Source organism: Anticarsia gemmatalis, chromosome 18, assembly GCF_050436995.1.
Source record: "Anticarsia gemmatalis isolate Benzon Research Colony breed Stoneville strain chromosome 18, ilAntGemm2 primary, whole genome shotgun sequence".
Classification (NCBI taxonomy): domain Eukaryota; kingdom Metazoa; phylum Arthropoda; class Insecta; order Lepidoptera; family Erebidae; genus Anticarsia; species Anticarsia gemmatalis.
The window spans coordinates 8,312,018-8,325,327 of record NC_134762.1 but is presented as its reverse complement, the minus strand read 5'-3'; the positions used below and the strand labels follow the sequence as shown (position 1 = coordinate 8,325,327).

The window sequence follows — 13,310 nt, the reverse complement described above, 5'->3', positions numbered from 1 at the left end:
TTGTTGATGCCGCCGTTAATTATTCTGCGAATTGGAATTTAATAACCAAATTGTCGTCATTAGGGATGGAATTCACGTTTTGCATGCTATCATAATATTAGTTTTTGTAGTATACAACATACTAAGCTTGATATGTACCTAATATCTGGAAGCATTGACTGATTTTTAAAGTTAATAAGCCTCCTCACTGAGGTCTTTGAACAGATGGGTACCAGAATCGTTACTCAAAAAATACACTGTAAAATCGATTAAGAAGGTTCGCTTTTACCCTAATCAAAACATTGAAAAACAAACCGACTACCTTAACAAATAACACTCCCTATAAAGCACTTAAGCAAGGTACATATAATTATACGTGTCCAAGTAAGGTGACGGTACGTAGGCGTTACGAATCGCACTCAGTGCAACGCGCATGACGGAGGGCAGATAGTTTGTTTACATTGTGTCAATTTATATCTATAGAGGGTACTAGTGCACTGGGGTGTGACGTCACGTTATACTTAGATGCACTATAGGCCTTACTGCGGTGTTTTTTTAAGAGACTACTCCCTCACTATGAATTGTTCTTGTGTCGCGAAAAAAAATACAGGAAACGGACACAAAGTATTAACAGACTCGAAACAACTATTTGTGAAGCGCACTAATAATTGTGCCGTGTGGGATTCGAACCTAGGACTTAATGGTAGTGGCGTGGCAACCTTATCTAGTGCGCCACGGGAGCAGTCAATGTAAACATAACGATTCCTTATTTAATACTCGACGTTTTGACCGACTCTCATCGGTCGTGGTCGCGGGCAGGCTGTATGTGTAAGTCACCGCGCATAAGTTTGCATCTCAGTAACATATTATGCAAGCCAAGATAGTTTAAAACCACGTGGAGATTACTTTGTCCTATATATCGTAGGTAGACAACTTTAGCCCTATTGAGGCGTTTACTCGGTCATATTTCAGATCATATCGATCGCGATATGTCGTTGTAAGTTAAACTTTCACGTTGCAAGATTGTTATCAATGTTATATGGGAATTAACGATTATTACTGGTCACAAACTGACAGGTGAATTGATCGTAGTAGTTTGTACTGAAGCTTTGAGACAAAGAAAGTTCATCAAAAAATGTTTTGCGGTTTTTGTTCAAAAGTATGCTAAAAAAACTTAGAAGTAAATCATTTAGATTATTTCATTAATTCTAAAAGCTATTTTTAGTCCCCACCTGGTTAGTTAGTTCCATAGTCATTTACAACGTTCGCGCGTATGACGTCACAAATTCGAACGTAACATTGGACTTGAGTGACGTCACAGCTTGTCAATGAAAACGTATTTTTCTGTACACGAATAAACGTTATCCTCTCATTGTAGAGATATAAATAGATCTTATAAAGTTTACCTTCTATATAGGCTCAGTTTTTTGCGAAACATGGCTTCTCTAGAAAGTATTGCGTACTTATGACGTAGGACATAGCTAATCCGGTGTTAACTGGTATTTAGACTGGTATTTGGACCTGACATTGGTCTAGACTTGACAAACAGTGTTTTGACGAACGCTACGAACAACTTGCCTGCAAATATGTCTAATGTCTGTGATAATAAGTTAATCGAAATATTTTATTTTTTATGATTAACGACAAACTAACTAATAAGAGAAATCCTGTTAGGAGAATCTACGGGCGTTCTCAATAGCTTTGACATAAGAAGACCCTGATTTGAGCGTATTTTCGTGTATTCATTCAAAATATAATAATATGTAGACTATAATGTAACTGATCACTGTTTAAAAAGGTATAGATGAAACCATTCAAAACCCCATTTTTTAAAACCTACACGCTTTATGACACCTAACAAGAAAAGACCCGACACATTAATATTATCTATTTTAAACAAATACTTAATAACCATTGGTGTTAAACCAATCCATATATAGTATGTTGCCCAAGTCAACGGATGTTGTTTGTATGTGTAGTTGCGCACATTACATCAAAGGAAACCAATGTTTACACGTTTTCATTCAATACTGCGTACGATTTAGTAATCGTTTGCAAATAATATCTTTACTTTGTTTTCAACTGGGGTCTGAATTTCTATACTTTGGAGTAGTTACTAATAAAAAAATCCCTCTTATTTACAAACACACTATAAACCTATTTTAGTAAAAAAACTAAGTACTTACAATATGTTTTCTCTTTTTCATTTCGCTAAAGAGTGAGAGAAACAAAATATCTCATAAGTCTTTCATAACTTCATCTATTTTTATGAATATGGCGGTTTACATTTATTATTATACTAGCTGACCCGTGCGGCTCCGCTCGCGTGAATGTCGTGCTGTTGCATTAGTTGCAGCTCACTTAGACCTAGATACTTTCAAGGTTAGATGCCAAATAAAATAATGCACTATAAAATAAAATTTATATCAATTTCCACAAAAATCTAAACAAAATCCATAGAAAATGTTTAAAAAGTACTTTGAAACGTAAAACAGTCACAAAAAGTACTGTCTCCGATGAGGTTCGATCCCTCACCAAAAGGATTAAAAATTAAAAACGGATCTATAAACCAATACGCCACAGCGACGCTTGTAATATAAGCTAAAATTTTCGCTTATACGCTTTTTTATTACGCTTACCTGTGAACGATTTTTACTACATATTTGCAATTTTCTAGAAAACTAAGAATTTTTATGAGATAAAAAGTTTATAAGTTGCTCCACTACTTATTCATTAAGATTTAAAATATTGAATAACCAAGTAGGTACCTACTTATACTTTCAAAAGACTGCGGAATTTATGACAACAAAAATATTCGCTCACTCAATATTGTGATAAAAATGTTATTTAAATAAAAAAATATGTCAAAAAAATTATAATATTGAATTAAATCACCTAAAAAAATTAACACAAAATTTAAAAAAATAAATAAATTGTACAAAAATGAAATGTCACTCGTTAGGATTTGAACTTACTCTCTCATGACAAAACAAAAGTTCATCCTTGATATGTAACTACTTCGACCACGAACGCTATTAATATGTCAGATAAAATTATCGTTTATTCCAAAAAGGCGATGCGATTTTTTTTTAAATATTATAAATATCCTAAATGTTAATCAGATAAAAAAAACATACTTAGTACAAAAAGATATCCTTTTTGTACTAAGTATGTTTTTTTGTGAATAACGTTACAATTTTTTTTAATGTAAGGCCATTGACCTAGTTTTAGAATTAAGTATTTAAAATGGAATTATTTGGAACGTGATAACACTTGGGTTACTGGGTCGTTCTCCTGAAAATAAAAAGCAAAACATAGAACTACTTAGATTTTAATTCCAAAATACATATTATCCTACATTGATTAGGGTTGCCATAGATTTGGCTAGGCATTTTTAGGACCGCTTGCCTGACCTTGGCTCTTCTTAAAAATTCAATAGGAAATTTAGAGGGGAAATTAGAGCGATGATGAGTACTATGCAATATGGAAATTTGGAATTGGGGTGGGGGCAAGACTGCCGGACTCTGCTGGAGTGTAGAAGGCGCTGATACAGGAAAATTATCCGTGAAAGTATAAATTTGACGCATATTTCACAACATCACTGTATTACCATACTCAAAGAGTAGGTAGGTATATCTTTTGTGTTCAAACCATGTATGGTCACTGAGTTCGTACTCAGTTTTAAATGATTCGTATTTAAATTGAAACATTGTTGGTCGACCTTCCGGTATGAGTTTTGTACGCCCTTGAATTTTATATCTGAGGTATTTTTCTGAACTAATGATGCCTAAACACATTTTATGCTTAATAATGTATAGGTACTTGCGATGATACGTCCGGAACCGCGTAACCCGTAATTATTTTTTATATATCATCCGTTGTTTATTTTTTTAAACTTACCTATAGACTGTTGCATAGCTATCCAATTTATTTCCTTAATGCAACCAATTAATTTGGTTATGTGTTACGAACTACAACGCCATCTGTTAGTAGCGGCGAACAACGACAACAAACGAAATTATTCGGTTTGCCACCTAGGATATCCCGACCGCACCGGACCCACGTAAACCAGTCAACATTTATGTGTAATAAATCATACAACATTTATGTTTGAAAATCTTATAAATGTATAGCCTGTTTCAAAGGTATTTTTTTTACAATAAAGCAATCAAAATAAATTAATTAGGAAAAACATGCTTCGTTGCGGACTATAACGCCATCTATTGGTTGGTGCGAACAACAGGTATCGATACGGCAGGCGCCGCGAACTATATTGCGAATGTTGTGAAATGGATTCGCAACGCCATCTATGGTATCTCTAGGGAAACGCAGGTTCGAAAGATTTCTACGTATTTTTTTCAATTTTCTAAAAATCTATGAAAAATTATGCGATAAAAAGTATCCTAGAGACTGCTCCACTACTTATTCTATGCGTATAGCAAATTTCAGTGCGTTCTATCCGGTAGTTTTTACGTGATAGCGACACATACAGACGGAGGACAGACAGACAGACAGACAGAAAAGAAAATTATAAATTGCAGATTCGGTATCAGTATCCGTTACTAAACATCCCCCATTGGTTTTTTTTTAAATATATTCAATGTACAGAATTGACCTCTCTACAGATTTATTATAAGTATAGAAAAGTAAGCTCATATCATGCGATCAAAATCATTATTAGTGTACTTAGTTATTTCTCAGCCATAAAACTCCCTTATCACCCCTTTACGCTATTCTTGCCTTTTTCTTGCAAAATATTATGAGGGAATAATAAGAATTTAATCGGAAAAATAGGAAGATTAAAACTATTTCTTTTGTTCTGGCGATTTCGTATACCATTAGACAAAATAAACCATAATTATAATTTACTCTACAACAAATAGCTTAATTTATTACCTGACAACGCAAAAGGCAAGCTAAACGTTTTTAATAGCCATCATTTGTTATTAGTCCTTCGCCATAAAATGTCTTTAACACAAATTAAAACATTGTTTTTGTATCTAGAGCTACTGCTTAACCCAATGGCATAACTTTATTTACTTCATATTGAGTTAGTTACTTTACCCTTAGACTACAGAATCTTCCACTAGCTCGGAAAAGGGATAGAGCCTTATGAGAAGAGCTAGCAAGAATCTCACGGCCACTCTTTTCAATCGCCAAAAGATTTACAATGCTGTTGATACAATAATTTAATCATGCGAGGATAATAAAAGCACTAACGCATAGCTAGTCAAAACCGGTAGTTATTTGCAGAAAAACTGTTTTACACATATTTACTACACCTAGGACCAAATGCATGTATGCATCGATGAACTTTATATTCCTTTAAGTAGTTCACAGTAATTTCCTTACACGTGTATGTCTATGAAGCCTTCAATAGAATAATAAAGTATTATCTATCAGGCATGCAGGTTTCCTCGCAACACTGAAGATTTTCCTCGTAAAAGTGTTCGATTCGCAGTATTGAGATTCTTCGTAAGTTTTGCCACGTGTACAGTGTTATAAAACTTGGAGCCTTTGTCTATTTTTTTTTGCTTTCTTACTTTAAATAGCATACAGAGTTATCGTATATGAAGACGGAACTAAATAAACATGTTTTGCCATTGCAACCGGGCTCTATTCCCAAATAGATGACATATTTTAGTAGTCCAGAAAAAGCTGATCTGCGGCAATTTAGTTTTATATTTCGTGTTCTTCATTTTAAAGCCCTCAAAATCAAAATTGTTCATGTCAAACAAAAGTATTTTACACCAGCCATACACCCAAAGATACCTATTAAAGGCGAAAATCTTGTACTTTTAAAAACGAATTTTCATTCATACAAATGTCTCAACTAAACTGTATTGACCAAACAGTCCACAGGGAACGATATTATCTGCCATTTATGAGGTTGTTGCCTCTTCAGATAATTGGGATGATGATATTAGTTCGAGAACTGTTTGCTTTAATAGTTTTAGTCAACGATTAGAACGTATTAAATAAACCTGTTTATATACTTGGAAATAATTACGAACATAAATTTTGCTATTTAGAAGAGACTATATCAACATCATAATCATCGTTGGTTAGTACGTTAACTATGTCTATTTATAATTTTTTTTACATTTTCAGAAAACAAAGTATAGATATAGGTAAATAGATGTTATATCATACATTTACACAAATCGTTGGTTTATCTTAATCGAGCTAGATAAATGTAACGTTAAAGCATTTTTCTCTAAGGCTAATATTTTCATTTTTCGTAATTTTCAATGCCTGTTTTCTTCTTCATTCAATCACAGGACTAACTTAATTCGATCGTATACTTTGTACTATTTTTTTCATCTATTTATTTATCTAAAAATGTGTTTCAAATTAAATATGAACACAGTAGACAAAAAACATTCACAAAAAGCACATTCAACAAAATCATCTAGCAACAATGCGTCAAAACATCGCTTCATACATATCAAGTGGAATGTGTACGCGTCCTAAGTAACGTGGGTGGTCATAACACAAGTTAGCACATCGCCGCTGCACTCGTGTGCTGCAGCTTCCGTAACACCGTGACGTCATTTTACTGCTTTAACCTATTTATGAACGATGTTTGTATAAACTATGAACTGGGTTTTTATCTATAGTAGGGCTTAATATCTACTTGGGTTGGGGAAGTTTAGTTTTCAGTACGAAGTTAAAAGCTGCTTTTATTTAGAAGTAAAATTACAAGAATGGGTTTTAATGTAAATGGTTATAAAATGTTTTTTTAATGGCCTCCGTGGCGCAGTGGTTAAGGCGGTCGCGACGTTACTACCCATGTACCGGGTTCGATACCCACACGGAACTATTATTTCTGCGATCCACACATAGTATTTTGCGTTTGGTTGTACTTTGTGTCCGTTGTTTGTATGTTTGTAAAAGTCCCCGCGGCACAAGAGCAATTGTTAATGCGGGAGTTGTCTTTATAAGTTATTAATCAATTTAAAATTTGTATTAGGTATGTTGTTCATTACCTAATCTGCGTTAAAGGGATTTTTACATTACACGTAATCTACAGGAATATGAATTCAAACGAAATTGTGTCATTCAATATTTGAAAACTAAGCTTATAAAAACCCACGATATGATTGAACATAATCGGTAGAATCGGCGATAATTGGCCATTGACATTCACGCAGGTCGGAACGGGGGCGTAATCTACTTGTAATAATATTGGCCTTAGAGAAAAATGCTTTTACATTACATTTATCTAGATTACAAAGAATATTTCGCACACAAAATTCCATTCCACAAAGAACATTACTGTCAGAGTAAATATACAACAACGAAAAAAAAAACTGTGTATGAATTTTCAAACGAATTCGGGCAGGGGTCGTGCACTCGCGTAAAAACGCAACGGCCTATTTAATTGTGAGTTTCGGAGGCGTACAGGCCGCAGCCTCGTCATCTGTCTGACATCGACAAGTCACCGCAACCCTACGGGTCAACGACCCTGAAGGACTGTCGGTCGACGGTCCTATTACGTCACGGAGTCTCAAGGTACTACGAAATGTATTCAGCCGTTATTAGCCACTAAATTCGGCTACGACTTATGTATTAATGTGAAGTACGTAGAATAACCACGAATGACTTTAAATCATAGTAAAGTTTATCTTTCTCTAACCTTTTAGCGACTACTTGTATATTCGATTACCTTAATCCCCTATTTCATAACTTCGACAGTATTTTGAAGCATTTTTTCTTATGTAACACGAAAGAGTATGATTGACGGGATCAATTGATATTATTGATGGATTTTACTTGTGTTTATGAATATAATAAATGTGATTTCACTCAATCTCAATCGAATTCGAATAACATTATTGAAACCTTATATTTTATTTAGAAAGGGTTTTTATACTTTGAATATTTTAAAGCATATACATTTCAGTGGTAATATTGTTCATAACAAGCGTGAGTGGAGTTAAACATTCTAATATTTGTAAAGCCCCGTGAGAATCGGGTTTATGTTTACACAAAACATAATTACGTGCACCGTGGAGTTCAAAGCACTTTTATAGGTTGTTTAAAGTCGACAGGGTATCGCCCGGCACCGAACCTGCTACTAACCGCCTGCGTACAACGCGGAGATGTTTACATTACTCTACGCCTAAGTAAACAACGCCCGGCTCTCAGTTGTGTGATGCACTTACAAACACTGCTTTGTATATGTTACGGTCAAACTAATCTGTACGACAAAATCAAATCGTATATTAATTTAGGTCAAATGTTGACACGGTTTGACAAAGTTGCTGTTAAGTAGTTTACTTTTCTTGATCCGGCAAAAAAACAGCCCAACTCGTAGTTATACATATTTTAAGTTTAATTGATTAATCATCGTATGAATTCATGTTATAATGAAAGATTAATTTTTTTCTTTGTCAATCAGGTATAAAATATTATGTTTTAACCTCTTCTAAAATACAACCGGATATAAGCTACTAAGTATCTCTTATATTTAGCCCTAGGCCTCATAATAATATCAATACATTAACCACAATTTATATAAATTCAAATGGCCGTCTCTGACGTCACGCCAATTACAAACAAAAGTAACTTACGAAATTGTGTATTTATTTTTAACTTTTGCGGTGACGTATCTTTACCTAACAACGTAGGAACAATAAGACGTAGTCTTGAACAAATTACACTCAATATAATGTTTCTTTTTTCTTGTATATTTTTATAAATAAGTATTTTATAAGGTTAACCGTGACCAATCGATAATGACTTTATATGAGGATAAAATATCCAATTATTGCGATTAAAAGTATTAAAACTTACGAAATGGTTATCAATTTCGACATTGTATTGACATTTGTGTTTTATAGTTTGTTTGATAAACTAGCTTTTATATGTGATGTGGCGTGTATTTTTCCGTGTATTTTCCGGTAAAAAAATAGCCTAATTTTAGCGAGGCATTGTGTTTGCTGTTCTCTAGGTCAATGAACTTTACACAAAAATGCTCTCACCTTACAAAGAGTTGCTCCTTTTATTACTAAAGACAAAATAAATATCAATATTTTAAAACAACGAAGGAGAAACAGAGGTGTATAAAACCTTCGATTCGCCCTAAATCACCTTGTCCTAGACGTTTTCTATTAAGACCGATGTATTTTAGTGACCGCTACACTTACATTTGTTATGCATAGGGTTATTTGTGAGATTGTCTCAGCTAATGAATACTCTCTGGATTCCGTATACAAACACACGAACTCTAGGACATAACACATAAAGTTGGAACCCTAATTTGGTTTATCAGCGAATATGCATAAGGGTATGTAGCAGGCGGACTGAGAATTTTATTTGGTTAACACAAGACTATAACAAGAGATACTTACTTAGCGTAACAATTAAAATTTTGACAGATTTTTGTCACATTTGATGTCACTTTATCCACCAGTTGAGTTATTCGACACTTATCCGTAAGTCGAGAAACAGAACAACATTCATGTTTCAATAACATACTCGGTTCCGTCAGTATTGTAGGAAAAAAAATGATTTATTGTTAATTTAAAGTTTACTATAGTTAAAGTGATAGTCAATTGACTTCCCACGCAAGTTTTGGTGAAGTACTTTGACATTTTAACATTAAAAGTGTGTACCGGTGGCTGCTAGATTATGTTTCAGGAATTTTATGAAAATCGATTCAGTCGAGCCGTGAAAGCGTTATAGACAGAATAACTTTTTGCTTTATAATATTGATTACGGATTAGTACCTAAGAATAAAAGGGTGGATTGATAGACAAACCCGCTTAAGAAAATCTAGGGTAAATTTTAGACAGACCTGTCTAGTTTATAGTTTCTGTTTAATAGTCTCGAAGTCTATCACCAATTAGTTTTATTTACCCATTCAATCTGGCTAAGAGTAGCCAATCTTCTTTGCGGGTAAATCTAAAAAATACTTTCGCGTTAAACGTATTTACTTAGCATAATAATAGCTATCCCGGGATCCTTTTGTGTATTTCAGTGAGATATTGTTTCGTGGTGTTTTTCGCCGTCGTTTGTACTTAGATATTTTATTTTATTGTTTATTATAATTGAAGATGTACATTGCTTTTGACTATTAATCTTAATTACTTATTATTATTTTAATTATATATTATTATATATTATTTTAATACATTTTACTATGTTCTTAGTCTCTTCTCTAATACTTTAAAATTTACAATATTGAGATTGATTTTGGTTCTAAAGCTATCTAAGTAGGAAGATTTTTAAAGTTTTTACTGTAAGGAAGTTTTTACTGTAAGGAAATTTTTACTAAGATATGCGAGCAAAGTCGATTTAAATAGCAAAAAAGTTTAAAGTAAAGTATACCGATATAAATCGAAATTTTACAATAATTTCAAACTTACTTATTTTACCTTAAGTTTAAAGTAACACGGCTGGAGACAATGATTGTTAATATTTTATGATATGAATACGATGTTTGAAGTTCTTTATTAATGTTTACGTTTTGTTGTTACAGGTTTAGACAACCGGATATCGAACTCAAGAAGTTCTGTGTCACCGTAAGTATAACATTTTAACAAAAATCATACTACTGCTTTTTTTACTTACCTAAAACTAAGCACGGTTGTAAGGGGAGAGGAGCTTTCGAGCCAATCTTGAACTATAAGCTCCTTTTCTTGGATCAGGCAATAGGGGGAAGTTTTGGCTCATAATTTTAGAAAAAATGCTGCTTTTTTATTTTTTTTTTAATTCATTTATAAATTGGTAAGTACAACATCTTTTGACACATTTACTCGCCAAGCTCATTCGCTTGTTGGCTTGTGGTTGTTATCTACTTTTAAAAAAAATCTTGGCAAAAACAGCCTTAATCTCACTGCGTTATACTATAGAACAAAAAAAGTTGACCAAGGAAACAATTAATATTAAAACTCGAATGTTCATTATAATTAAGATCGTTTATGCTTTCAATTTATTTTCATGATATTGTTTCTTTTTCCAGTAGCTGTGACGTGGTGAACAAGGACCTCGGGTTGTCGGAAAGCGATGACGAGGTCGCGAACACACACGCGATAGGACCGTGAGTATTCCTAACATTATGACTAAAGCTTAGTTCACACGAAGTGTTATAACTAAGGGTCGGTTTACATCTGACGGAAGATGTGTCGGGCGTAGCCTAAACAGTATGGGATTCACAACGGCGCACCATCGGTAGTGTGAACGGTCGAGTAGTTTTCTATAAATCTGTATATTCTGGTATTACGCGACCGAAAATGGGATGTAAACTACGCCCAACGCATCTTCTGTCAGATATGAACTGATTCTTAGGCCCGAAGTAAACTAGCAGTGGTGCAGCAAAAATACTGAGATATTAATCAATTTAAAATAAACCTAAACTCCTATGACATATGACTTAGAACATCGCAGCTTAACATCGCGCCGATTTAAGGATTACTGGCCTTACACTATGACTAAAGCTTTGTCCCTTCCAATCTACAATGTAGTTCGACCTTCAGATACCGTGTCAACTTGACTGACCTTTTGACAGTGAAAAAGCTGACTTATTATCAAAAAGTACTAGTCATGATTGTGGATAATATGTATGTTGATATAGTCATGAACGTTTTTTATTTATTCTAAACGATTGGTAACGTGTAGGTTTATACGTTAGTCATTATGTTTAGTTTGAACAAGTGGCAAGTAATAAGCTTCTGTAAACAGAAAGTCCACCAAGCACTTAAGTATTTGTGATTGATTAAGACTTGACTGATTTGTTTAGACTACGAAATGTTAAGTTTTATAGGCAAGTTGAAATTGCTTGTTCTTTATAGTGGTGATGCTAAGGCCGCCCTTAGCTACAATAAGCGCGAATAGAATTTTATTACACATGTGAGTTCACTCTGTATCTGAAATTGACAAATATGTTGCCCAATACAGGCTTTAAAAACAGCAATCTTAAATACCCATAGCCAGTTGCGCTCACCGATCGGTAAACGATCTGTGGGTTAAGCAACCATTGGCGCGGTCATTCCATAGATGGGTGTCCGCATAGTGGTATTTGAACTGGGCGTCTACGTGCTTCGGAGGGCACGTTAAAAGTCGGTCCCGGTTGTTGTCTACTAAGATAACAGTCGTTAAGCCACGTCAAAGGCCTCTTGGGCGGCTTGAACAACTTTGACACTAGGTTGACCACTAACCATACGACAAACAAACAACAAACAAACAAACAACAGCAATATTTTGCAATACGTCAACGTAGTACCTTGATGAAGTCATACGTAAACACATCTCTTAACATTTTATCTTCTATTCCAGGCCAATATCCCCGCTCGGATCAGGCAGTCCCAGCTCCGGTAGTTCCTCACCATCCGAGGACTCCGAAAGCGAGTCTTCCTCCGCGGAGTCCACGGTCGCCGCGCCAGCGCCGGCGGCCCCCGCCCCCGCGCCCGCGCCCGCCCCGCCGGCGCCCGCGCAGCGCCCCTCGTGGTCGCTGTCCAACTTCGCCCCTCCCCCCGCGCACCCTCCAGAGACTTATGACTCGGGGAAGGAGCTTAGACATGCCCTCGCTGAAATTAAAGGGAAACCGGTAAGTTAATAATGTCTAGATCTTAACGTTTGTGTTACTACCTAATGTTTTCGTACTAGTGGTTAGTAAATAAAAGATGTATGAGAGTGTCAAAGAGATGTATAGCAGGAACTGTCAACCTTCAAATGTCTTAAAAATGTGTCTTGAATCAAGTTATATATTGTTGTTGCTTCCGCGCGTTATCTCTCACTAAAAGTTTTATAGAAATCACATTGCCGCTCTCTTCTTTGCATAAGTTGCAAATAGTCAGTATTTAGAATTCCAACGGTCCGTGCTAAAACAACGTATGCAGTTTCCGTATTCCGTTACATATGCAACTATATTTAGACGTGCGATCCTTTCTCAGGTGTTGAGTTGCAAAAGATAAACATTGCTCCTTGGAAGTCTTAGTAAGCATTACGATCTAAGTAGTCAATATGTTTGCGTTGATTCTGAGTCAAAACATTCGCGTTCCCAGCGTGGGACGTGATATAACTGTACTGTAGAATCGGGATTAATACAATGTGGAATTATATAGTGATATATGAATAAAATGGAAAAGTATTTTGATGTATTCAATAACTTGATTTACCATATAATGTATGGTTCAGAAGATGTGAAACAAAAGTGGATCAAACTCGCGATTTTGAAGTACAATATACGTTGTGGTCTTTTGAGTTTTGAGAATAGATTGAAGTGTCAGGTGGCTGATCAAGATAGGGTGAAAGTGTGGCGTGATTACCTTAGGCTAAAGGATTTGTTGTGGCAGACTGTTGGCGCGTTGCATGGGAATATTTCA

General features: G+C 34.9%; 1 protein-coding gene across 6 annotated transcripts in view; it reads left to right on the top strand.

Moving 5' to 3' along the window:
- The window catches only part of LOC142980625 (uncharacterized), a 224,501-nt gene that overhangs the window by 193,264 nt on the left and 17,927 nt on the right, over positions 1-13,310 (top strand). For all 6 annotated transcript variants that reach the window (XM_076126115.1, XM_076126114.1, XM_076126113.1 and 3 more), the window contains 3 exons: positions 10,466-10,508; positions 10,949-11,026; positions 12,262-12,532. In XM_076126115.1, the coding sequence (XP_075982230.1) occupies positions 10,466-10,508; positions 10,949-11,026; positions 12,262-12,532 (392 nt within the window). The remainder of the gene's footprint in view (positions 1-10,465; positions 10,509-10,948; positions 11,027-12,261; positions 12,533-13,310) is intronic.